Source organism: Ambystoma mexicanum, chromosome 3p (assembly GCF_040938575.1).
Source record: "Ambystoma mexicanum isolate Mex_15411 chromosome 3p, UKY_AmexF1_1, whole genome shotgun sequence".
Taxonomy (NCBI): Eukaryota; Metazoa; Chordata; class Amphibia; order Caudata; family Ambystomatidae; genus Ambystoma; species Ambystoma mexicanum.
Window position 1 is genome coordinate 735,406,330 of NC_090925.1, and position 27,734 is coordinate 735,434,063.

The window sequence follows — 27,734 nt, forward strand, 5'->3', positions numbered from 1 at the left end:
CTCCTCCTCAACAATCCTCTGTCCTTTCCCAGCACAACCTTTCCTCTCCAAATGGAAGAGCTTCTGAGATCTTTCATGCTGTCCACCCTACCTCACCTTAAACCCATTGAGTTAGCATGTGAAGCTATCAACACTTCTCTCCCTCGCCTCGTTACCAGAGCCTGTGGGTATCTTGTTTATCATTCACTCACTGCACAAACACTGATTGAACATTCAAGCATCTTGGCTAACCAGGTATGCAGTGTTTATATCGAAAATTATATATTGAAAGAACATATATCTAATATTTTATTTCGAAAAATGTTAAGTGAATGAATGCATTTACAGGTGGGGTAAAGGGTTAAACATTTTTGGGGAACGGTTGGGGTTGGTTTTTAGGGGTTGGAAACAAAGGTTTGGGGGCAACCCCACCCCAGCACCCAAAGCAGTGCTTTCACTATACAATTGTTTTGTTATACAAGTTTCTATATATAATCATTCTTTATATAATATCTCGATAAAAAGACATGCAACCGGCTAACCATTCCTCTACAAACATCACTTACCTCACATCACTCACACTTTGTAATTCGAGGTACAGGAGCTACTTTGATAGCTAGTTCCCCACATCCATTATTAACCTCTTGCACACAGAAGCATAAAAAGATGCTAAGTGTACTGATCTTGTTGCATCACTTACATTGCACCCGTGCAAGCCCGTTGGATAATTAACATAACCCCATTATTGGCTTGACCACACCAGCTCCTGAGGCGCCCACAATGATGAAAATCTACAGATTCATTCCATAAGTGTTCATCCAGAAATCCACAGAATTACTTTGGTTATGCAATGTCCTCTCTTTTTCAGAATAAACAAGACTGAATTTAGCTTGGAAGAGATCTACACAAACAAGAACTACAGGACTCCTACAGAGAAAAGGTGCAGTATGCAGAGTAATTGGGAACATGCAAACAATTGCATTGGCGCGGGTGTGCTGATTTGTGCTGTGTACATCCATGTCTATCGCTGATAAAGGTTGTACCTAGGCTGTGAGCTCTTTATTTAGGTGAAAGATGATTTGTCTCAGTCCCACCATGAATCCGAAAATGGGCTTTCTGTCCAAGGTAAGGCGTCCATATGGCAAGCAAATCCCAATCATCAAAACAGCACGATAAACATTCACTTTTCTTTCCTCTGTACAATAAGTATCTGAGTTGCTGCATAATCCCTTCCCAGACTTTAGAATGCATTGAAATGTCCTAATTTAATCGGTGTATTTTGCCCCTGAGGTTGGGTTGGGGCTTTGGTGGGGAGTGGGTGTGTGGGGGGGTGGCTGTGTGTGGGGTAGGGGGGCTGTGTGTTAGTTAAACCCTGGTAGTAACAGATGTAGAAAGTGGATGTTTTTTAAAATCATATTTTGTTTGCACAATAGGAGGAAACTGGGTATATTCAGGATTCACATGCTCATGAATATTCCCCGTCGTCAGGCTGTGAATCCTCGGTAAAAGAAAATAGTTTCACTTTCCCTTACAAACTGTATTTCTCCTTTAAACCAATTGCTGTCCTCTGGGTCATACTGCCCTCATCCAATGACAGTCCTCTCCCTAAGCCCTTCCTCGAGCAGCCATCTTCAGATTTTTACTGCACGTGTCAGTGTTGAGTCCTTGAGTTTGCTCTGCGTGCTACTTCTACGTTTTTGTGTTTTCGACAGGAAAAGGTTATATTTTTGTTCCGAAAGTACCTGTGTGCTCTCTTAGCCATCTGCCACCAGCAGGGATTATTTGTCAATGAATTTCAACGCCCCTCAAGGGCGAAGATCGTCGGAGATTCCCGAAGGCCATCGAGCCTACTTCGCGCCCTCCGACCATGAAGGAGGAGGAGGGGGGAAGATCCCTCAAGTCCTGCACCAAGTGCAGGCTACGGAATGTGTTTGTTGACGACAAGCACCTGCAATGCCTCTACTTGCCTGCATCTGGACCACAAGGAAAGGGGAGTGCAAGATATGTCTTGGAATCTCCAAGAAGACGACAAAGGATAGTCTCAGTAGACTGGCAGTGTGGCTGAATGCCAAGGCCTCTGCAGCTTGCTCTGAGCAGGGTGATGCCTCACCCAGGACCGGCCAATCCGAGGAGCGGTCTTTTAAGTCCTTTGAGGGCACCTCGTCCCTGAGGGCCTAAGACAAGGCCAAGAACCGCAAGTCCAAGTCCACCGGGTTCACCACAGAAGTGGGTCCCAAGATGGACAGGGCGCAATCGACATCACCCTACGCCTCCATTGCCAGCTGGCAATTGCGCACCTCCTCGAAAAGCAAATCGTCCAACCTAAACTGCGGGAGAAGCCTGAGAAGCCGCTGAACTGCCCAAGAAGGCCCAATCGGCACAGGATAAGACTTTGTCGCCAAGAGAGTTGGTGGCCACTGCTCTCGCAATGGCTAAGGGAGTTTGCCCTGTGAAGGTAGCCCTCGCAGCTCAGAAGGTATCCCTACCCCTGAGGCACAAAACCGCTGCAGTGACTTTGGCAAAGTCTGCTGGCATGCCAGAAAAGGGAACACCCTCTAAGAACCTGGGTCCAGCTCCTCGAGGTGGAAAAAATGGGGGGGGGGGGTAAAGGAGGCCCCAGATCAACCCTCTCAGGCCGTGGCCCAAGCCATGGAGGTCTCGTCCATGGACGACGAGGACTTGAGTACTTGCACATGGTCCATAAGGACATGGAAGAGTAGGACGATGGCGCCGGGCCTAGTGTTCCGATCACGCCAGCTCAGTCGAGGGATCTGTCTCTGGACATCCTGTCGACCCTCCACACCTTGGTGTCAGAGATCCAGGAGCAGATGCCACAGGGCCCAGTTCCAATGGTCCCCGATCAGCCGCCAGCAAAGAGGAAGCGTCATCCTCCGAGCTGTTCCAGCTTGTGCCCAAAGAAACCAGGAAGGCTGGGTTCTTGTACCAGAGGTGCAAGGCCAAGAGGAAGACCATCATGACGGTGCCCCTTCTGGACGAAGTGTGGGAGGAGGGCCTGGCCCTCATAAAGAACCCTTGCACGGCTCTGGCCAATGGGATAGGCTGGAGAAGTAGTACCGGGTGCCGGAATCCGCACCCAAGTGCCTGAGATCGCAACCATCACTGGATTCGGCCGTGAGAAAACGGTTGTCTAACCCGTCCTTGTCTTCAGTCCCTCCGGACAGCGAGGGGAGGATGATGGACGCCATGGGAATGAAGGTGATTTACAGCACACGGCATCCACTATCAAGGTGGCCAACACACTGGCGATCTTAGCCAGGTACGACAGGGAGCTGTGGTACAAGCTGGGTTTGATTTTGGCGTTCCTCGCTGACGATAAGAAGATGGAGGCAGTCGCTCGCTTCCAGGAAGGGGAGGTAGCGTCTGATCATGTCATCACAGTGGCGTTGGACGTTGCCGACATGCGGTTCCGGTAAATGGGGAACGGTGTCTCCCTTTGTCACTAAGACTGGATGAAGGCCACGAATTTCCACCAGGAGGTCGAAGCGAAGGTACTGGACATGTCCTTCGACAGAGTTAACCTATTTGGGAAAGTTGTCGACTAGTCCCTACAGGCAATCGAGACGGAGACAGTCCGTTCCCTGGGTACCCTCCAGCAGCACCGCTGTTCCTTTGGATCCTCCAGAGGAAAGATCTTCCAAAGGTTTCTCCGGCAGGACGCCGTTGCCGAAGTAATCCTGAACCGACCAGGACGTCGGGCCCCCACCTGTGCACTCCGTTAGGAGGCCGGCTGGTGAAGTTCGTCAGCGAGTGGGAAAAGATCACCACCGACATATGGCTGCCGGATGCTATCGCCCAGGGACATAAGCTGGAGTTGGAGCGCAGCTGTCCATGGATCCCTCCGGAGGGGTTACGGCCATGTTTCAAAAAGGTGCGATAGAGCTAGTTCCATAGGGACTCCGGGCTCCGGAGTCTATTCCAGATACTTCTTGGTCAGAAAGAAGACAGGGGGCCTGAGGCCCATTCTAGACCTACGACGTCTGAACAAATACCTTAAGTCCCAAAAATTCAGGATGGTCACGTTGCAACACGTGCTTGGCCAACTGTAAAAAGGAGACTTCTTGTCGCTGGCACTGGAGGATGCCTACTTCCACGTCCCCCTTTACAGGAAACACTGAATGTTTCTGCGCTTTGTAGTGCTGGGTTAGCACTACCAGCTCAAGTCCCTACCTTTTTGGCTTGAGGTCGACCCCCAGAGTGTTCACAAAGTGCCTGGCTGCAGTGGCAGACCATCTACGCCTACAGGGCATACATGTATACCCGAACCTGGACTGGCTGATTTGCGCCCACTTGCAGGAGCTGGCCTAAGGACGCACAGAGACAACCGTCCGGCTACTAACAAATCTGGGATTCTGTGTCAACTATACGAAGTTTTGCTTGACGTCATTGCAGAATGCGCTGGTCGTAGGCGCCAGGCTCAATGCAGTGTCTTGCCTGGCATCTCCCTCGGAAGAGAGGATAGCAGCCATTCTGGGGAAGGTGCAGCGACTGTTGTCGACAAGGATGACATGGTGCGAGCTGTGAAGTCATTTGTGAGCATGTCCAGCAGCTACCTCATCCGGCTCTGCAGTTTGCAGATGCGGCCCCTCAAGGAATTCGTGGGCGCCATCTGGATACAGGTGCCCGGAAGCAACGCAGACAAGCTGTTGCTCAATGACAACTTCCAGCGGGCGATAGTATGGTGAGGCGTTGGGAGCGCACACCGGACTTCTGCACGCCAGAGGCCTGTGGTTACCAAAGGAAAAGGAGCTTCATATCAACATCCTGGAGCTACAAGCCCTCAAGCTGTTCCTCCTGTAAGGTGGTAAGGATCTTCACAGACAACACCACCACCGCCATGTTTTACATCAAAGGGGCACTCGATCCACGGCGCTCTCTAAGGAGGTGAAGGACTTGTGGCGTTGGGCCGTCGGACAGGGGATGTTCCTGGTCCCTCTTTACCTTCCGGGAGTCAAGTGCACCATCGCAGACTCCCTCAGCAGGGAACTGTGCTCCTGCCACGAGTGGGAGCTTCGTCAGGATCGGGTGGAGGCCCCAGATAAATCTGTTTGCGACAGCGAGGAACTCCAAGTGCAAGAAGTTTGCCAGCAGGTTCCACCAGCTCAGGAGCCTGGGGGACATATTCTCCTTTCTGTGGGAAGGACTATTCCTGTACACGTTCCCCCTTCCCCTCGCCCCCCCCCCCCGTTCCCTTTCCTGCTACGAGTCATCAACACACTCGGACGATGTCCGTGCAAGATGATGCTCATCCCCCGGCATGGCTGAGGCAGATTTGGTATTTGGACCTACTTACGTCCCGTCCCCTTTCCTCCATACTGCATGGGCGTCCCTTCCTAGGGACGGGAGAGAGAACCTTTTTCACCAGAAAAAAACATCTTCCCTTTTAAATTTAGAGGTGGTGCGGCCCTGGAAGCATGTGCTACTCTGGCTACACACACCAGTCCCCTTTTTTTGCATGGACAGGAACGGGCTGATTTCACCAGCGCTCCTGGGTTTGACCCTGCCATGTGATGGTTTATAGTGACTTTTTCAACAGTCACTATTTCAACATACCAATATGTCGAACCAAAATTGCCGAGATATGTTTTTCGAATGCCTTTTTTTTAAAAAATATTTTTTTGTGGGGATCCTCCAAACCCCCTTTTTTATTTTTTAAAAACAGCTTTTTTTGTAACTAAACTAAACCCTATAAAACAAAAAACAAATTCCAAAAAAATTAATTTGGCACTTTTGGTTCGACGTTTTGGTATGTCGAAAAAAAGATCTCGACATATTAACTGGATACCCCATGTAATTCCACACGCTCTTCCCCAGATTCTTCTTCCATCTTTTTGTCTTTTTTGTATCATTCTGGTACTTGGTCCTTCGGCGTCACGCTCCTCCCTGGCACATGTCGACTTTAGCGGGCTTCGGCGGGTGTCCAGCCTGTGAGGGGCTCTTCCCTACATCTGACTTCCAGGCTCTTGGCCTCTGCTGCCTTGGCCCCGACCACAGCTGGGAAGTGTGTACCGCGTGCAAAGCACTGACTCCATGCACACTGAAGAACGGGCTAGCTAGGTGGAGGGAGCTCTTCGAAAGGTTGCCTCCAGAGGACTTGAAGAACTTAGTCAGACTGAGATCGAGGCCAAAGGAGGTCCGTTATTTTCCATCGCACCTGTAATGGTGACTCCTTCCTGCGGAAACGCCAGAGCAGGAGGAACCTCTCTGGTTCTGTTACCAGCACACACACACAGGCTAGTCCAGCTACCGGCCTCACGGCCGAGGGGTCATTAGATCCTTCCGAACACAGTGCTGAGGGACTGCAAGGTTCTTTTACCAGGTGTACACCCGAGGGGCAACACCCTAGTACCGGCACAATGTCCGAGGGGGCACCAGCATGCAGCACTACCGGCGACACCGCTGAGGGCAATATGCCTTCCAGGCCTAGACCTGAGGTGTACGGTATGTCTCTTGCTCCACCACCAAGAGTCTTGGAGGCCGGGCCTAGGGAGCCATGCACCACTACTGTGGCACGCAGCTCGACAAAATGGCCTCTGAACCAGACAACATGGGCGCTTGTCCGATGCCACTCCTAGGAACAGAGCAGGCGAGTGAACGAGTTTCATGGTGGGACTGTTGTCAACCAGGTAAGTGGCCTACAGTTAATCCTTCAGCGGCGCAGGGCAGGTTCCCCCTGCAACCTTGGCAGAGTGCGCTCTGGTACCAGCAGCCCCCAGCCACACTGTCAATCTCTCCTGCCACATCCTAAAAAAAAATCAAGGCTCAAGGTAGGGCCGCTCTTTTCCAGCGCACCCCGCAAGGGGGACTCCTTTCCAAGCAAGCACCCGAGCTGGAGGAACCCATCAGGTTCTCATACCAGCACGAGTACCGGGGCTAATTCATATACCGGCCTCCAGGGCTCCGTAGAATCTCCCGAAGATGGTCTTGAGGGACCTGAAGGTTATTTTACTGGGTTTACACCCGAGGCGCTACACCCTTGTTACCGGCATAATGGCTGAGGGGCCGCCTACACGCAGCACTACCGGCGACTTTGCCGAGAGCGATACGCCTACCAGGTCTCGGCCTGAGGTGCAGGGCAAGTCTCATGCTCCACTGTCACGAGTCCTGGAGGAGGCCGGGCCCAGTGAGCCAAGCACCACGACTTTGGGATGTGGCATGCAGCTTGACAAGATGGCCGAAGTGCCAAACAAGATGGCTGCTCTTCCGATACCTCCCCGAGGAACAGGGCAGGTGGGTGAACGAGTTACAAGGTGGGACTGGGGGCAACCAGGTACGTGGCGTACAGCTTATCCATCAGCAGCGCAAAGACTGACATTTTAGAAAGTAGCAGTGGTTTGTTGCTGAATTCACCTTTCTATCCACTGAAAAAGCCTTCACTAACTTGAACACTGCCCTTCATGCTTCCTTCTTCTCTCACTACCCTCTTATTATACTCACTCCTAAATCCTCCCCTCCACAGGCCCTGGATTACTCCTCATCCACTGAAAACAACCATGCAGAAAAGGTTTCCCACTTGGCAAAGGTCAAGACACTCTGACCTCAAACTCTAGCTAACTGCTCTTCAAAACTATTTCTCTACTCTTGACTCTGCCAAATTTGACTTCTCTCTCATTTCGACTCAATCCTCCCAACCCATGCGCCTCCAAAAAGCTCTCCTCGATTCTCCCACCTCCTTAAACCGACCTCCATCTCTACTCATTGTGCAAATGAGCTTGCGCTTTGCTTTGCTTCTAAAATTGCTACCTTTCACAATACCCTCACTAAATGCCTACTATCTCCTCCTGCTCACTTTTCTCCACCACTCCTCCCTCTCGCTACTGTGTCTTCTATAAGACAGCTACTGTCGTCCCTCTCCTTGAGAAACCTGTTCTACATGCCAACTGTCCTGCCAATGTCCACCCTATCTATCTTCTACCACACTATTCAAAAATCCTAGAGTGAGTAGTATTCAATTGACTTACTGAGTTCCTTGATACAACTTCCGGGACCCTCTTCAATCTGGCTTCTGACCTCTGAATTCTACCGAGACAGCTCTCCTCGGTGTCAGCAACTTCATCTCTTCTGCTCAGCATGCAAACCTTTAATCTATCTTATTCTGTTCGATCTCTCTGCTGCCTTAGATACTGTTGACCATTTTGACCTTCTCTCTACATTATATATCCTTGGAATAGGATCAGTCCCTTGCTTGGTTTGATTCATACCTTGCCCCCAGACACTTTCACCTGTCCTGGAACAACCTTACCTCCTCACTCACCCCTTACTGTTGATGTTTGCCAATCGTCAGTCCTTGGCCACTTCTTTTCTCAGATCAACTCTTTGCTGACAACACTCAGATCTTCTCTTTTCACTCGTCACCTGACAAGCCGTTGTCAAAAATGTCAAATTGTCTCTCCGCCATCAAATGTTGGATGGCGTAACACTTGCTCATGCTCCACTAAGACTAAAGTTCTCTACTTCCCAGACAAACCGGCTATATCTTTCTCTCCTTTACCGACTACTTGCCTTACTCTGCTTCTGCTCGTAACTTTGGTATCATCTTTCATCATCACACAAATTCTTGCTCTTCATCTCCAAATCTGCTCCTGCAGCCAGACTCAACCTCCTCAATATTAGAAATATCTGTCATCTTCCTTTCAATACTGCTAAACCTCTAATCTCCTCCTTAGTCCTTTCTAGATTAGACTACTGTGCCAGTCTCCTCTATGGCCTTCCCAACTACACTTTTTCACCTCTGGACAAAGTCCTTAATAGCCAAGATTTGGAGCAGTACCCTTTGGGTGGACTACAACAACCTTGTCCTCCTGGCAATAGGAACACAACCTTTGGTATACGTCTGTACTACGCAGGTTGGTTGTGTGGCTGAGCAGCCAGGCTTATCTCGAGGGGTCAATGTGAGCAGTAGGATGGTTACACAGAGATTCACAGTGACAAGTCCCCAAATAAACACATGCACTCAAGGTTTCTTGATTAAACAATTATTATTCATTGCACAGTCAGTTTGAAAAAGCCTTCTTCCGAAGGGACAATATATCAGTAACACACAAATACACTGCAAAATACACACTCTTAGCTTCTCTAGATCAGAGCAATACTGAAACGCATGTAAAAGAAAGAGTTATAGAATAGAACAAGAGATCACACAATTATTCTGAAGCAGGCAAGTACTTTTGAACCCCTAATGCAAAGTTAGTTAACCCCTTCCTGGAAGGAAAGGTAAAACATTATGTCAGAGGAAAGGAGAGCTATCGAGGGAGCCAGGCCAGCCAATGTCAATTGGACAAAAAGTCTAGGTGAGCTGAAGCACTTCTTGTTGGTGATGAAAGTCTTGCACAATATTTTAGAAGTCTTTGTAGAAAAAGTAGAATCAATGTAGGGTTACAAGCTGGAAGGCTTGTAAGAGGTAGAAGATGCAAGCAACTCTACAGGAGCAACCAAGACAGGTCTCAACTGAGAACAAGTAAGGCTGCAAGACAAAGAGGTAAGTTCTCTCAGACTGTACAGTACCTTTGGTTAAAAGAAATGGTTCCAGCTGGCTTCTGTTCCTGTGTGGCTCTGCAGATCCTTTTGTTCCTGTGCCTCAGTTGTGGGGACAAGAGGGAGGACTACTGGGGACTCCTGCGACAGAAAAGGACAAACTTCTATTCAGTGGCACTTCGCGGTTTCAGCTTCTTACGTCTCCGCAAATAGCTCCACTGCAGTCTCACCGATATATAACCAAATGTTTTTTTTTTAACAAACCTTCTGTCCTTCGGTACAGTCCTAGGTCATCCTAGGCTTTAAATAACCTTCCTAAGCCAACATTAACCAAATGGTGGCACAAACAAATGTTTCATCCTAGTCCGGGCTTTATCAAAGCGTAGCACTACATTTCCAACCAAACCAAATGCCCTGTTCTAAATTACAGTTAATTGTGTTTCTGATGCTTGTTAATCTACTTATAATCACATGCTGTGCATATGGTCCAACATCCAGTCCAGTGGTAACCCCGAAGTATTTCATCTTGTCTTTCGGGGACCGAAAGGGGACGTCGGCATAGGCGTGTCTGTAACACTATCCCTATCGTGACGTGTAGTGTACCCAAAATCCCACATGCGCCGTGGTCCCTCAGATTGTTTTTTTCCACCCAGATAACTGGTCACCCTATACCGGAGCTCTTACATAAGAGATGTTGTTTATCTTTATACTGACTGTGTCGGTTATCCCCCCTTAAGTCACTTCGACAGCTATTAAGAACTTCGACTAAGACTGCAGTCTACACAGTAGGGAGAGTGAGGTTGGGGTGGCCATATCTTTAATTGTCTTTCCTCTTTCCCCCTCTTTGGCCTCTGTCGGGTCATCTATGTTTATACCTTTCGCTATGGAAAGGACTCCATTTAGGTTCTGCCCTGAGTGTAGGGTCAGATAGCTGTGGAAAGACTAGCACAGAACGTGTAATTCTTGTCTCCCCTTAGATCACAACGAGAAGCGGTGTGCGGCTTGTAAGCTCCTTCGGCCTAAGACCCTTAAGGAGCGCTGTGTAAAGCGGTGGGCCGCATATGGTATGTCGCGGGCTGGACCCTCTTCCCCCACCGCCACACCCGCCGAAAGTGATGGGGGGGGCCCCCCTCTGATAACCAAACATCCGTATCTGATGTCATAGACCTTGAGGCGGACACTTTGAATGGATTGTGTCCTCCCACGTATTCCTCATCTTCGATATATTCGTCAGCTTGCTGCTTCTTTCGGAAAAAAATTCACCAGAGGGCGCTCTGCTCGAGGCCGCGTGGCTTGGTCCCTCGAAGGCCGCGGTCGATGTCGTCCTTCGTATAAAGGGCTCGAGCCACGCCCGTTAATTCAGTTCTGTTTTTCCGAGCTTCTGCTTCGTGTATCAAAATGGCGCGTCAGTTTTTCGCATCGAGAAATGTCTTCTTCCTCAACCCTGACAACACCCAAGACAGGTTTTAAAAAGTATCTCATATGCGGAAGAAAGATGTCAATTACGGATCCTCATCGCAACTGTCTTTGGTGCCTTCGTCCTGATCACTGAGTCGACGAGTGCGGGTCGTGTCAGGCGATGTCGAATAAGGCTCTTAAGGAACACCAAGGTAAGCTAGAGGTGGGGGAAGTGTCTTTCAAGCCTGCTAAAAGACTCGAGAGAATAGAGATCTAAATCTCGTCATGAGTCGAGGCTATCGAGGTCGAAAAGTCGCTTGCGGAAGTCCTCTTCCTCGTCATCGAAAAAATCAAAAAAAGCGACGTCATACATCTTCGCCTGACAGGTTAATTTCTTGTCCTTCAAAGCATGATTCCCCAAAGAAATGGGAGGCCTTTAGGGCTTCATTGCTATTTTGAGAAGTTGGCCGGACCCCCTCAAAAAAGGCTACATGAAGAGCATGTCCCTGTCCACTCTAAAGGTGACAGAGGGAAATCCAAAACGTCTCACACTAAATCCGACAAAATGTCGAGGGCGTCCTCGGACGATGATTCTCCAGCGCCTCATGAGACTACAGAAACCTTCAGTGCATAAATCGAGGTTGCCTGAGGACAAAATGGCGTCCTCATCGTCGAAGTCAGCTATCGTCTCGACGCGTCCTTAGACGACGCCGTCAAAGCCAAAAATGGCATCTACCTTCGGCGTAGAAGCCTTACTCGACATCGAAGCCATCCTCGATGACCTTGGGAAATTCCTAGAGTATGTCGAAGCCGGGGTCTATTCTGTCGACGCCTTTGTCTGGGAAATCTTTCATATTGGTTCCCAAGATGACAACTATGGCTAAGGTTAGGTCTGTTCCACCTTTACCAGAAAAAAAATTCCACCCTCAGCCCAGGCAAGAATTTTTTAAATCTGTCTATTTTTGAGGAACAAACCTCTGATGAGGATATTACATCGGCTGGTGTTCGATTTGGGACAAGAGAAGTCCCTGAGGAACTAGTAAATCCTGATTCAAAAATGTCAGACCTTTGACTGCCTACAATCGGCCAGTGGCTTAGATACCTCACCTGAGGTAGATTTTGAAAGGCCTGACCCCACAGACCATGCTGAACCGGGGTATAGGAACCTCATGGGAAGAGTGATATATTTTATGGGGTGGAAGTCAGTGTCCACAAGATATGACCAGGAGGATTTAACAGACATTATTGATGAAGGACCTCAGAAAGACCCAGTCCTTCCCTTCCAAAAAGCTCTTCAAAAGAGAATTATGACAAATTGGGAGACAACTGAATCTCTACCAGCTGTGAATAAGACCTTTGTAGGAAAGTATAGACCTGCTCCCTCGGATCCATAATATTTATCTAAGCATCCTTCGCCTGAAAGTTTGGTAATTCAAGCTGTGACTGCGAATAGACAGTTGGCTTATCCCTCTATGCACCCTGACAAGGACGATAAAAAGATTGATGCCTGGGCGAGGAAGGCTTTTACTTCTGGTAGTATGACCCTTAAGTCTACTAATGTGACTTGTACATTAGCTAGGTTCCCTTACACCCTGCCGAGCTGTTTAGATGCAGCGGCTGATCACATCCCGGAGGTTGAGGAGCAGGATGGTTTCCTGGTGATAGTAAAGGATGGGAAGGAGGCTATGGAGGAGTGCCTCAAGTCAGGACTGGATACTGCAGAGAGTATAAGCAGATCCATGGCATCTAGCGTGGTCTTGTGTAGATTTGCATGACTAAGAAAATCTGGTTTCGCATCTGATGTTCAATCCAGGTTACTTAATATGCCCTTTGACGGCTTGAGGTTGTTTGGCAGCAAGGCGGACAACAGCTTGGAGAAGCTGCAGACCTCAAACGGCAGCAAAATCACTCAGCGCTGCTATAAGGCAACGTCAACGGCACTCTTACGCAGGGTCATCTTCCTGGAAGAGTCGCTCTTTTCGCTTCTATTCCTCTTTTGGAAAAGGGAGAGGGCAGGCCAGTCAAAGGGGACAACAAAGAAAACCCTTTCGTGGTGGAAAAGGGAGAGGTGCTAGATCAGCCACAGCAGCGGCTACTACCTCCTCAGCCACTGCTGCAGCCTCTGCAAAGCCACTTTGAGGCCTTAACCCACAAGACCCCGGTGGGAGGCAGAATCACTCAGTATCTGGACGAATGGCTGGGCATTGCGTCGGATGCCTGGGCACTAGAGATAGTGACCCATGGTTACTGTCTTCCTTTTCATCAAAGGCCTCAAGATCATCCACCGGGAGCAAACTCTGTAAAAATTCCAGACCCGCTCCTTGTGCAGGAGATTTTAACCCTGATGGAGAAAGGTGCAATAGAACATGTACCTGTAGCAGAGAGGAACAAGGGTTGGTACTCCCCTTATTTTCTCATCCCCAAAAAAAGGAGGATTGAGACCCATCTTGAATTTGAGAAATTTGAAAGAATTCCTCAGGAAGGGCAAATTCAAGATGGTGACCCTTTCTCAGATCCTTCAGGCTCTTCAGCTTTAGGACTGGCCGGTTTCATTGGACCTTCGGAATGCTTACTTTCATGTGCCAATCCATCTCAAGCACAAAGTACCTGAGGTTTGCAATTGGCGGATCTCACTATCAGTTTCGAGTTCTGCCATTTGGGCTGACCTCCACCCCGAGGGTCTTCACCAAACTATTGGCGGTAGTGGCAGAGAGTCTCAGAAGGGAAGGGATTCACATCTACCCTTATCTGGACAATTGGCTAATCAGGGCAAGTTCACCCGAACTGGCCCGGGGACATCTGGCCATGACCTGTCACTTCCTTCACAAATTGGGCTTCTCCCTCAATTACAAGAAGTTACAAATGATTCCGACCCAAAGACTCCAATTCATCGAAGCGGTCCTGGACACCACCTCAGGGAAAGCCTCGCCTCCCGAGGAAAGAGCTCACCACATTCTGCAGATGGTATCAAAATTTCAGAATGCCCAACATCTACCGGCGTTCGACTTCCTAAGGTTGCTAGGCCTCATGGCATCCTGCATTTTTCTGGTGCCAGAGGCTCGACTGAGGATGAGACCCCTTCAATGGGCCCTCAGGACTCAATGGTCCCAGTTTTCAGGGGAGGTGTCAGATCTTCTACAGGTTCTGTCCAAGGGGGCTCAAGATCTCCTTTGGCGGGCTCACAAGGAAAATATCCTCAGAGAGGAACCTTTTTGGCAACCATGGCCGGAGATAACTGTAGTGACGGACACCTCACTCACAGGGTGGGGAGCCCACACCAACGATCTGACAATCAGCGGTTGTTGGTCTCCATCGGAGTCCAAACTACACATCAACCTTTTGGAGCTGAGGGCAATCCGACTGGCGTTGAAGGCCTTATTGCCCTCTGTACAGGGAAAGAATGTCCTGATAATGACGGACAACACAGTGGCCATATACTACCGCAACAAACGAGGAGGCGTATGATCACTCCCACTGTGCAAAGAGGCAATGCAGCTCTGGTTCTGGGCAATGCAAGAAGGAATCTGTCGGCCGTTCACCTAGCCAGAGAGCTGAACACGGCGGCCAACGCTCTGAGCAGGCAGGGCACAGTCTCCCACGAGTGGCAGCTAGCTCAGGAAGTCCTTCAAGAGATCTTCGCCCTTTGGGGAACCCCTCAAGTGGATCTGTTTGTGACCGGTGCCAACCGAATGTGCGAACTGTATTTCTCAAGGGAATTTCCCCCGAGAGGAGCTCTAGGGGACGCGTTCGTAGTGGACTGGATATTTCCACTCCTTTACGCGTTTCCTCCAGTCCCTGTGATTCCTCAAGTAATCAGGAGGTTGAGAAAGTTCAGGAAACCCTTGATCCTCATTGCCCCAGATTGGGCCAGGAGAACGTGGTACCCGGACCTTCTGGACATGTCCATCTGCCCTCCAATACGTCTTCCACAAAGAGAGGATCTTCTCTCGCAAAAGGAAGGTTGGGTTCACCATCCAGAGGTCAAGACACTCAACCTTCACGCTTGGCTTCTGAGAGGTTGAGATATAAGGATCGGGACCTACCGGATGACGTTATGGAGATTTTGCTCTCGGCCAGAAGGCCAGCAACAAAATCCTTATACCGATGTCGTTGGAAGAAATTCAGTAGCTGGTGCAGGGATAAGAATGTGGATCTTTTTCAATGTGCCACTCCCATGGTGCTTTCCCTTCTATTACATTTAGCCAACTCGGGGGCTCAAGTTGGAACTATTAAAGGATATTTGGCAGCGCTATCCATCTTCAAGCGCTCCTCAGAAGTTTCATATTTCAAAATGCCTTTAGTTATCTAATTTCTTAAAGGATTAACAAATATGCTCCCTCCTACACCTTTCCAAGTTCCCATTTGGGATTTAAATTTAGTTTTAAAGTTTGTGTTCCCCTTTTGAGCCTTTACATTCTTGTCCTGTAAGGCTCCTAACTTTAAAAAGGTTCTACTGGTGGCTCTAACTTCAACATGCAGGGTGAGTGAGTTGCAGGCGCTCTCTTGCTAGCCTCCTCACAAGGTTTTCCATAAAGATAGTTGTTTTAAAGGTCGAGCCTTTTTTCCTACCTAAAATAGTTTCGGATTTCCATCTGTCACAGAAAATCACCTTACCATCTTTTTATCCTCCTCCGCACACTAGTAAAGAGGAGGAAAGATTTCACAGACTTGACCCTGAAAGGGCTCTCAGTTTTTACATATCTAGACTGGAAAGATTTAGACAAACAGATCAGTTGTTTGTCGGGTATACTGGACACAAATTGGGCCTTGGTTTGTCCAAACAAACTATATCCAGATGGATTATCCTAGCAATATCTGAATGTTACAAATTGGCTCAGAAGGAGCCTCCAGATGGTTTAAGGGCCCATTCAACCAGGGGCATAGCAACTTCCACGGCTCTTCGGGGGGGGTGTCCCAGTGCAAGACATTTGTGCTGCGGACACTTGGTCATCAATGCACACTTTTCAAAACATTATTGTTTAGACACCACTTCTTACCAAGGAGGTCTTTTTGCAAAAGCTGTCCTTCATTCTGTGCATAATTGAAGAACTGTTGTGCTCCCTCCTCCTCTAAATCACAACTGCTATGGGAATCTACCTAAGATGAGGAATATGTGGGAGGACACAATCCATTTGAAGAACAAGTTACTTACCAACTGTAAAGTTCTTTCGACTGGATGTTCCTCCCACGTATTCGTCATCGACCCTCCCAACCTACCCCTCCGTACAGTTCTTATGCTTGTTGCACTTGTACTTCCTTAAGAGCCTGACATCTGCCGACACAGAATACAACTGATGCGACCATAAACATCAAAAAAACAGAACTGAACCAACGGGCGCGGCTCGAGCCCTTCATACGACAGATGACGTTGACGGCGGCCTTCGAGGGACCAAGCTACGCGGCCTCAAGCACATCGCCCTCTGGCGAAATTTGTCTCCGAAAGAAGCAGCAAGCTGACTAATATATCTAAAATGAGGAATACGTGGGAGGAACATCCTGGCGCTATCTTAACTTATTCGGATTGTTAGTAGCTCTTTAATTCTGATGGCGGTGCTCAGCGTGTGTGTGGGAGCGCCGCCATTTTCGGACCGGTGGTTTATTGCCGGTGTTATATTGCTGCGACTAAATGACATTGCGTGTTATTCGACGCATTTTGCGGAACGGGCATCTTTTTGCCGAAATTCCTTGTCAAAGGCAGAATTATTTCAATAAGTTCTGTATATACCATGTACTATTATGGTGCATTAAAGAAAGCCCTCTGTTTGAAAGGGCAAATTATAATTGTGTAATGTACATGATGATATGTAAAGGAGATAAGCGTCTATTGGTTTACTAGGTGTTCATTGGTTGCTTATTAATGATAAACCCTTTAAATTAGGATATAATTACTATAGTTGAGTTGTCTTTATGGTTATTTACATTTGGTCTTAACCAATCCGTGGAGTTTCTAGGGTTGCAATGCTCCTATTTGATAGGAGATGGGGCAAACCATGTGTTAAATGCAGCCCAAATCTCTTTAAGGTTTAGGTAGCTAAGTGAAAAGGTCCATACTTGGAGCAAGTTGATTACATTGGTCATCATAGCACAGTTTTGGTACAGTAGGAAGTGGTCTACTTACGAAACCCGATGGTTGAACAAAGTGGGTTGATGTGAAGCTTCTACTGTAAGGTATAAAATGAATATGCATGGCCCTTGTTTATCTTTTGATGTAACCATGCTTCATTTTCTTCCCTTTTAATTTAAACACATATATTTAAATTTGTCATTCAAATGTTCACCTATTAGCATACATATCTTCTGTGATTGGATACATTTAATGTTCAGTGTCTAGCGATTGGCCTGGGGAGATATGAAATATATTTGTTTCTTCACTTAAAACAACTGTACCACAATCTTGCAGTTTCTGGTCTCCCGTGTTCTCCCAAGAAGTAGTGGATCTTGTTGTCTGCATTGAGGTCTTCGGTGATGGTTCTCAAATTGCTTATGGTCTTGGCTTCTTCTGGACGCAGTGTTTTTTTCTTGGTCTCCTAGTCTTGGGTCTATTCTGATTATCAAATCCCAAAGAATTTCACATTGTCCTTTTTCTCTGACCTATGGTCTTTGTGCTAATGTTCTGCCAGTGCAGTCTTTCGTTCGGGCGTGATTAGGCTGTAGGAATGTTCCCTTATTCGCATTCTTAATTCTTGTATGGTGCTTCCTACATGCAGTTACTCATACGTCCCGTCCCCTTTCCTCCATCCTGGTGGGTGTCCCTCAACCTGGGATCGGTACCGGAACCTTTGGTGGTGAAGAAAATGGAGCTTCCCTTTTAAATTTAGTATAGCGTGGGGCACGAACTCTGGCGTGGGAACACCCCGCCCTTCGGTGCCTCACCTAGGGCCCTTTTTCCGCATGGGCGGCGTCGGACCTGGTAGACAGTGCAGACTTTTTTAGCTTTCCGCTTGCTCCCAGTTTTGTTTTTTCAATCTTTTACAACTTCCCTTCGGTGCCTCGTTTCCTCCAGCGCATTTTAACGCTCACCTGATTCCCGTAGAGGCGCCGGTCTTGACTAGGCGTATACCGTATCTTCAAAGGTGATGTGTAAAACACGGCTGGCTCTTTGGGCTGGACCTCTGTGCACTGTATGTCTGACTTGAAGGGTAAGATGTCTGCAGATAGAAAATATGGGATTAAGGAACTGGGTTATTGAATGTCTCTCTCTTCTTCCCTTTCTCTTCTCCTGTAGAACCCCAAAGGTTAACGCTCTCACCTTAGGTAAGTGAACGCCGTGCTCTCCATCTGCCTCGGGGCAGGGTGCTGTAACCAGTTTCTTCACTGGATAAGGGGAGCAGGCCTCTTGACTTCAGAGGACTGCTGTCCGTCGTTTACTGCACGAACGGTAAGTTTTGTGTAATTCTAATGTCTTTAAAGTCTTTAGTAATGATGTTTCTTGTTTTGCAGGGTTCCGGCGATGGCGGATGACGGGCTGAAGTGAGTTGAAGATGGCGCCCGTGTGATGAATAAAAGCGCCTGGAAGCACGTAATTAAGCGCTTGTTGCCCGCTTCACGATGCGCTCTAACTGTCTTTTTATTTTGCAGGTACAAGTTCGGAGCGGCTACAGGGTGCCAGAATACCCACTGGGTTAGATGTGGAAAGGAGTAATGGCACGTGAGTATTAAAGTTCCCCAATGTCTTTAAACGCACCTTGTTTTGTCTTTCAGATGTGGGATGCAGCGCCAAAGGCCTCCGGAGCGTGCGAAGAGTTGGTAAGCCTTTGTCTTTCAGATGCCGGAATGCAGTGTGAAGACCTCCGGAGCGCACGAAGAGTAGGTAAGCCTTTGTCTTTCAGATGCCGGAATGCAGCGCGAGGCGTTGGCGACAGCCGATGGACCAGGTAAGTGAAGAGCTGTCACTGAAGACCGTAATGCTAACCTGTTCTTTCTTGTCTTTATAGGTGTTGCTGAAGACTGGATTCAGGATGGTAAGCCTTTTTCCTTAGGCCCAGGATCAGATGCAGAAGACACGATGAGCGTTCTGCTGCAGAGGATGCAGAATAACGCAAAGCAAGATTCATCCATCGGGTGTGGTTTAAATAGCCTCCTGTAGTGCTTAGGTGTCTCCTTCCACAGCCACGCCTAGGTAAGAAAAGAGTTCCTGCTTTTCAGAAGAGTTCCAGTGTTCTGAATCTAGGGAGTGGCTCCTGCCCCACCCAACAGGAAAAGTAGTTCCAAACAGAAGAGGATCAGAGGCTCAACTGGCAGGCAAGTAAGCAGCATGGTCTGCTGCAGGTAAGTCCACCCAAGCATTATGAGCCCGGCGCTTCCAGCGCTGGGACTGGGCATATTTATGAGCCTGGTGCCACTGGCGCCAGGACTGGGTCCAAAAGGTCCCAATTGGGACTGGTTGGCACTCGGAACCTGGGTTATGGATCTGCTTCCAAGGGAGTTGGGAAAACCCTGACCTTTTGGAAGCAGAGATCATGACACGCATGTCGGCCGCAGGAGGATTCACAAGATGTGCCTCATGCAACTGCTTATTCCCGGCCGCAGACCCCCCCATGCACTCTGTCTTGACGAGTGTTCGGCTTGCAGCACTGTCACAGGGCATTGAAGAATTGGTTGTTGTGGTTGACGGAGATCTTCCATACTTCTCCTCCTCCCCACCTTAAGGACTTCGGCTCCAGGACCTCTCGTCAAGACAAGGTAGAGGCCCCCTCTGTTCAGCACGGCGCCACAGAGTGGTAACGGGCCTTGGGGGGTTTTGCAGCAACGATAGACGCCCTTTCGGAACTCCGGAGGCAAGCAAGGTGCCTCCAAAGGATTAGGCGGCAGCTGCTCTACATACTGCCAGGCGGCCCGTTCCTCGTCGCAAGAGGCCTACAGAGGACGCGGCAAGTAGGGAGGCTCCCGTCGTCGCCAGGGAAGTCAAGGCGGCAAGGCCGCTGCCAAGCAGGACTGAACCAGCCATAGCGTCGGTCCCCCATCTGAGCACCCCGGTGGGAGGCCAGCTGACGAAGTTCGTCAGCGTTTGGCAGTCCATCTCCACCGACCGTTGGGTGCTGGACGCCATGGCCCGTGGGCACACTCTCAAATTCCTTCCGTGGCCAGAAAGGAAAACCACGTCCCCCAGTTGGTGTTGGAAGTAAGGGCGATGCTGCAGAAAGGAGCCATCAAGCTCGTCCCAAAGATATTCTGGGGCTCTGGAGTGTACTCACGATACTTCCTCGTCAGAAAGAAGACAGGCGGGTGGCGACCCATCCTCAACCTGTGTCGGTTGCACAAATACATCAAGGCCCAGAAGTTCCGGATGGTCACCCTCCAGCATGTGCTGGGACAACTGGAGGAAGGAGACTTCCTATCGTCGCTGGACTTGGAGGATGCTTACTTCCACATCCCCATTCTAAAAGGACACAGAACATTTATCAGATTCGTGGTCCATGGGCGGCACTACCAATTCAAGGCCCTTCCATTCGGATTGAAGTCGGCGCCCAGCGTATTCACCAAGTGCCTAGCACCAGTGGTGGCGCGGCTGCGCCTGCAGGGGATCCACTTTTGCCCCTACCTGGACAATTGGCTCATCAAGTACAAGAGAACTCACCGTCGAGCACACAGCAAAGACTGTCCAGCTGCTCACAGATTTGGGATTCTCCATCAACTTCTCGAAATCCCACCTGGTTCTGGCACAGGTTGCACTGTTTCTGGGAGCCAAGCTCGATACAGTGGCGCGATTGGTCTCTCCGTCGGAGGAAAGGATGAAGGCCATCCTGAGCAAGGTGCTGCGCCTGCTGGCCACGGACATGGCCACGGTGAGGTCCATCAAGTCCCTTCTCGGCATGATGTCCTCATTCATCTACCTGGTGCGCCTGTGCAGGCTGCGGATGCGTCCTCTACAAGAGTTCCTCGACCCCGTTGGATGCAAGCGGCGGGCAGCTTCGAGGACAAGATCCCACTCAACTAGGTCTTCCGCCAAGCAATTCGGTGGTGGGGCACCCGCGCGCCTCTGGCGGCAGGGAACAGACTTTCAGAGCCCGGCACATCAGGAGACTGTGACGACGGATTCCTCCCTGGAGGGATGGGGAGCGCACACCGGAGATCTCCACGCAAGAGGCCTTTGGCTCCTGGAGGAGAGGGCACTCCACATCAATTTCCTAGAGCTCCGAGCCGTATTCTGGGCCCTCAGGTCGTTCCTCCCGTCCCTCAAGGGCAAGGTGGTGAGGATTTTCACTGACAACAACACCACGATGTTCTACATCCGGAAGCAAGGAGGCACCAGATCCCCAGCCCTATCCAAGGAGGCCTAGGATCTGAGGGGACGTTTCTGGTGCCCTTCCATCTGGCAGGAATAAAGAACACCATCGCAGACTCACTTAGCTGGGAGCTGCGTTCGTGCCACGAGTGGGAACTGCGTCAGGATGAAGTGGATTGACTCTTTCAACGATGGGGCAACCGCCAGATCGATCTGTTCGCGACGGTGACAAACTCCAAATGCCAGAGGTTCGCCAGCAGGTTTCTCCCGCCGAGGAGCATGGGCGATGCTTTCTGGTTCCCCTGGGACGCCCTGTTTCTGTATGCGTTTCCCCCCCCCCCCCCCAGCACCACCTCCTCCTCCCCTCCCTCCCCCCCAGTCATGCTGCCGACGGACGCGGACCTTCTCTCCAGAGGAAGCGGCGCCATCCTTCATCACAACCCGGGATTGTTGAACTTGCAGGCCTGGCTCCTGCAGCACTAGAGTTTGGAGGGTATGATATCCCGGCGGACTGCAAGGAGGTGCTTGCGAAGGCCAGGGCGTACTCAACTCTCAAGTGCTATGGACACAAATGAAAGAGGTTCTCTGTCTGCTGCCGTGCACAGAAGATTAACCCTCTGCGAATTACAGTCCCTCAAGTGCTGCCGTACCTGCTGTCGCTGGCCAATGTGGGGCTAGCTCACGCCTCAATCAAGATAGATTTGGCAGCGATCTTCCGCTACACCAGAACTCCGAGGACGATCATCTATGTGGTCTGATCATCTGGTGAAAAAGTTTATGAAGGGACTGTTCCGTTCATTCCTGCCGGTGAAGGCTCCTCCCGGCGTGGGAGCTCAACGTGGTGCTGACCAGGCTCATGGGGCCACCATTTGTGGCTCTGCATTCGGCACTGTTGATGTTCCTGTCGTGGAAAACAGCATTTCTCGTGGCCATCACCTCTGCACGACGAGTGGGAGAGATCCAGGCCCTATCCTGCAAGCCGCCATACTTGACTATCCACGAGACGAGGGTGGTGCTGAGGACGCACCCCTCCTTCATACCCAAGGTGCCGTCGGACTTCCATCTCAACGAGCCCTTGGTGTTGCCAGTTTTCTTCCCGTCGCCTTTGTCGCCGGCCGAGAGGACTTTGCACTCGCTGGATGTAGCTAGAGCGCTGAAGTTCTATGTGGACTGCATGAAGAGTTTTCAGAAGACGTCACAGCTGTTTGTTTACTTTGGACCTGTGATCCATGGGAAGGCTCTCTCGAAGGCTTCCATTTCCAGATGCCTCTCCGGCTGCATCATGCACTGTCACTGGTTAGCGAACCGACCGTTGCCCGGCCGTCCGAGAGCCCATTCGACCAGAGCGATCGCTGCTACCACGGCGTTCTTGTCTGCTGTGCCCCTGCTGGACATCTGCAGGGCTGCTACGTGGAGGTTGACGCACACCTTCACGAGATTCTACTCGACTGGGATTCCATGTTAATGTTGAGTTGATGAAATGCTTAATGTTGAGCCTTGCCACCTCCCGTGGTTGTGCATGTGTGTACTGCTATATAATTCTTATATTCATGAGCATGTGAATCCATGCCAGACCCCATGCTGGAGAAGGAACAAGTTAATTACCTGTAACTGTTTTTCTCCAGCATGAGTCTGGCATGGATTCACATGCAAACCCTCCCGCCTACCCCTCTGCGGCTCTTCACTTGGTCCTACTGCCACTTTACATGCTACCAAATCTGAGGATGGCTGCCAGGGGAGGGGCTTAGATTAGGGAGAGGGCAGTCATTGGCTGGGGGCAGTATGACACAGAGACCAGTGATTGGTTACTACTAAGAAAGACAGTTCAGAAACAAAACTGATACTGATTTTTTTTCTTTACCGAGGATTCCCAGCCTGACTGTTAGGGAGAATTCTCTTATAAGGCTAATTTCCCAAACCTAGTGAGTCCCCCAGCAGCTTTGCTGGATTTTTGGTGTTGTCTTTTCTCCTGCTAAGAGTGAGACTCTTTTCCTCCCACTCTTAGGCATGATTTGAGGTATGTCTTTGACTTTTTGTGTGCTTATGAGCTATGGGGCCTTTTTACTCCATAGGGTATCATCGGTTTTAGTGTACGTGCTACACAGCACCCTGAGTGCAGTAACACAGGTGAGTCATAGTGACCCCCAAACATAGACTCCGTACCCTGGGACTGACGACTGTCTCCCAGGGCATGTAAAGTCACCATTGACTTTACTAGTCCAAAATTGTGAACAGAACCAGTACAAACCATCATATTGTACTGGAAGGGGTTAATTGGATTGCCCCCGGGTCTGTTTCGAAGGGGGCACTGTCCAGTCCCCCCTTGTCGAGTTTCTGGCTGGTGGCAGTGTTTACCACGCAAAATATTCCACCGGAATATTTCCTTTGGGATTTTCCCATTGATTTCAAACGCACCACTTTTTGGTGCAAGATACCGCCGGTTTATTTAATATAAAATCACTGGTTGGGTCTTTTCGCCAGAACTCTTTTCTAAAATGGCGTTTGTGTCCGTCTCTGTAACTCCCAACCAAGGTCGGACCCTTTGTTCCACTTTTTGGTGGGCTTCTCCACAGAAGCCCTCCAACTGGTGCCACTCTGTCTGGGTTCCACAGGATGTGTGGGTGGGGGAATTGGCAACCTGGGCTGCGTTGCCTTAGCAACTCAAGTCGCACTCTGTTCTGATTGGCCCAGTGGTGAGCCGCCCGGCGCACCACTTAGCATGTATGAGTGACAGATAAGCTGTTGAATGGGTTTTTTTCTGCATAAAAGCAGGGCTTTTGGGACTGGAACTTCAGAAGTCACCACAGGACCTAAGAAATCCGAAGAGGGGAGAAGCTGAGCCATCTGCAATGACAACACCACCGGTGGAACCCTGCTGCAACGACCTCACCACTTTCCCGACGACAAGCGAAGATCTTCTGCTGAAGGAGCCTTCTTCCTCTGAGCTGGTGGGATCAACCAGTTCGCCATTTCGCCTTCCAGGACGTCTCTTGGTCGAATCGCCCGTGCCAAGCACCCCGGCGGCCGGATAGCCAAGCTTCATCACTGTGAACGCGAATAACAGGAACGCACCTTTTAACCGACAAACTCCGCGGCTGGTCTCTTCCCTGGGCAGTGCAACGACTCCAAGTTTCCTCCTCGACGAGATCCTCTCTTCCCCTGGTCAAAACCACGAACTGCACCCGCTGCCAGGAACAACTGCCACCGCTGGAGCTTCCTCAACTTTAAAGGTACTCTGTTCCACCTATCCTCCCTTTCTACGGTTTGCTAAAGGTAACCCATAAATCCTTGGCTTTCCAGCTGGGTTGGCCCCAGACCTTCTAACTTTACCTTCTGAATCAACCCAACCTCTTTTGAACATTTTTACAAAGACTTGAATGCATTTCTAAACTGTGTGATCTTGGGCACATTTCACCTTGCTCCATTTAAAGTGGGTCTCGCCAATGAACTTTGGCTCTACAGTAGACTCTGCCTTGTTTTGGTCTTATAAAAGTGTTGGGCACTGTTTTATTTTTATGACCTGCCTCTTTCTCTCCCTTTTTACTTTTTACTTAATTATTGGAGTGCCATCTAAGTTAGGCACTCATATCTGTTTTGACAAAAAGTGGTGTTTTGACTTAGACTTGTCTAATAATTCTTAAGGGAGGTGTGTATACTTTTCTGATTGTTTGAACTTGCTTTGATTTATAGTGCTAGTGTATTTCATTAAGTGTGTGTTAAATAAATCATTATACTTTTGATAACCTCTGCTCAGTGTTTGCTTGCTCTACTGTGTTTTTAGCCCTATTGTGTATCCTCTGTATACTGCCCTACTATTCTTGGGAGAAGTCTGACTGCTCAGCCACAGCTACCAGGTAAATCTGGGAGGTACAGACTTCTACCAATTGGGGTTACTGCTTGCTCCTGTAGTCTTAATCTTTTTAGTGTTCCCCAAGGGAACTGCACAGGATTCTGCCTAACACTGACGATGGGGAATATTCATGAGCATGTGAATCCATGCCAGACCCATGCTGGAGAACAACAGTTACAGGTAAGTAACTTGTTCCTTCTCCTCACGTAGGCCCGTTTGGGTCCTCTAAATGGACTACAGAAAAATTTGAAGGGTGTATGGATCGGCTGGAGCACATTATCAGTTCTTCTGATCATCCTCACCCGAAAAGGGCTCGGGTAGACCCTAACCTCCAAATTCAGGAAGGGTCAGTCTCCTGTTTTCCAACAGAAAGACGTGGTCCAGATGGACACATATAGAGCTATCTATAATGAAGAGGAAGAAGCTTCTTTTCTGAAAAACTATGAGGAAGATCAACATGATAGTACGGACAACTGGGAGGAAACCCAGCAGGAAAGTCAAGACCCATGGACACAGCAAGATCAGGACACTGATGTTTTGTGCCTAGACTCTCCTCTGTCCACCCCGGCTCGCCAGGCCTCTCCTGTAGATGACCAAATGGCATTCAACTCCATGTTGAAGAAAGCAGCTGAATACTTCAAAATTGCCACTCAAGAGGCCTGAGCAGGATTTCGTGGAGGATATTAAGGAAAAACCTCAGGCGAGTCAATCCATCCCCCTCTTTAACTCTGTTAAGAGACGGGTAGCTCCCTCATTGGTCTCACCTGTTCAAACACGGGCAGTGAACCCGAGAGTCGAACAATTATTTCGACCTTCTCCTTCCGACCCTCTATATATCAAAGGGCACGCCATCCCAGATTCACTGGTAGTGACTACCACTTGAAAGAGGGCAGGGGTACCCCGTGCCACGGGAGAATCACCACCGGACAAGGAGTCTAAGCGGCTGTATGCCCTGGGCAAATGTGTCACGTCAGCAGTTTCTTATGGGTGCCCCGTTTGAGCCTTTACATTCTTGCCCTTTGAGGCTGTTAACTCTGAAAACTGTGGTTTTGGTTGTGGTTACTTCTGCTCGCAGAGTGAGTGAGTAACAGGCACTTTCAGTTGAGCCACCCTTCACTGTGTTTCATAAGGACAGGGGTGTGCTTAGAGTTCGTCCTTCTTTTCTTCCGAAGGTGGTTTCGGAATTTCATTTGAGCCAGAAGGTTGTTCTTCCGGCGTTCTATCCTCCTCCACATCCTGGTAAGCAAGAGGAGATACTCCATAGGCTTGATCCCAGGAGAGCGTTGAGCTTTTATATTTCGCGCATGTCCCGGGTCAGAGTGGACGATCAACTTTTCATTGGTAACGCTGGAAAGCGTTTGGGACAAGCTGTGACGAAACAGACTTTGTCTCGTTGGATTATTTTAGCTATCTCCGAGTGTTACCGCTTGGCAGGTAAGGATCCTCCGGCTGGCTTTCGGGCCCATTCTACCAGGGGAGTGGCTGCGTCTACTGCTCTGCAGAGGGGAGTTCCTATTTGTCACATCTGTGATGCAGCCACCTGGGCTTCAGTACATACTTTTGTACGTCACTACTCCCTCAATTCCATCAGAGGGCAAGATCTGGCCTTTGGCAAGGCAGTTCTCTATTCCGCAATTTGATTGGGCATGCTAAATTTGTATTCTAAATTCCTTCCCACCTCCTTGCTTGGTACTGCTTTGGGAGTCTGTCATAGATATGGAATACGTCGGAGGACCCAATCCCCTCGACGAACAAGTTACTTTCTTACCTGGTAACGTTCTTTCGATGGGATGGTCAGACAACGTATTCCATATCGCTCCCTCCCTGCCTTCCCCGCTGCAGAATTTCTTTTGCGATTGCAGCTTGCGTTCCGCAAGGCCTTGTGTGTCTGACTGGCAGAAAACTGGTGGCACACGTTCTGGGAAAAAACTGTAAATGAGGCTATGGGCGTTGTGCGTCCTACTTATCACATCGGGTGCCGTCGGAGGAGGTCCTCTGGGACGGCGCATCGACGTCATCGACGCAGGATGCAGACGCCAAAGATTTTCAGAAGCAGCACAGCTGTGGACATTACCTGTCATAGATATGGAATACATTGTCGGACCATCCCATCGAAAGAACGTTACCAGGTAAGAAAGTAACTTGTTCTTCTCAATGCATATCTACACATGTTACAATTAGAGCATTTGTTGAATCCTGTTATCAGAGGATTGGTTATGATGCTCGTATGCTCTCCCTGTCGCATGTTAGCCGTGCAGTAGGGGCTAAATTTAATTTGTAGGTTGGGTGCCCTGGTTTTAACAATATTGGACTTTTCAGTGATGTGACTTTTTTCTTTAGGTCAACGTCAAACATATGTGCCAAGGCATTTGTGCCAATGTTTAAAAAATATTTTCCTAATGTCATTATCATTGGAGTACTGGGTTATCAGTCTGATAGTATCCATCTTGGGTTCATTAGTCCTATTCCTTGGTGTCAATAGTTCTATTCTTTTTGTGGATGTGACTTTCTCTGGCCTTTCTGACACTTTTGTCGGAGTATCCTCTGTCTAGGAACCTATTTTGAATAAGTTCTCGTTCTTCATGGTATCTTGGCTCTATACTACAATTTGTTCTTGCTCTTGTGAATACGCCGAAGAGAATGCAACGCTACATGCTGATAGCTCATAACTGAGAAGTACTATTAACAATATACCTATCAACAAATTCATAGGGCAGACCATCATCATAACAGGTAATCTGATAACAGGATTCTACAAATGCCCCAATTGCAACATGTGTAGATATGCAT

The 27,734-nt window shown here is 49.2% G+C and overlaps 1 protein-coding gene across 2 annotated transcripts in view; it reads left to right on the top strand.

Annotated features, from left to right (window-relative positions):
* PRR14 (proline rich 14) overlaps positions 1–27,734 on the top strand; it is a 738,062-nt gene that overhangs the window by 638,016 nt on the left and 72,312 nt on the right. For both annotated transcript variants that reach the window (XM_069651623.1, XM_069651624.1), the window contains exon 9: positions 848–919. In XM_069651623.1, the coding sequence (XP_069507724.1) occupies positions 848–919 (72 nt within the window). The remainder of the gene's footprint in view (positions 1–847; positions 920–27,734) is intronic.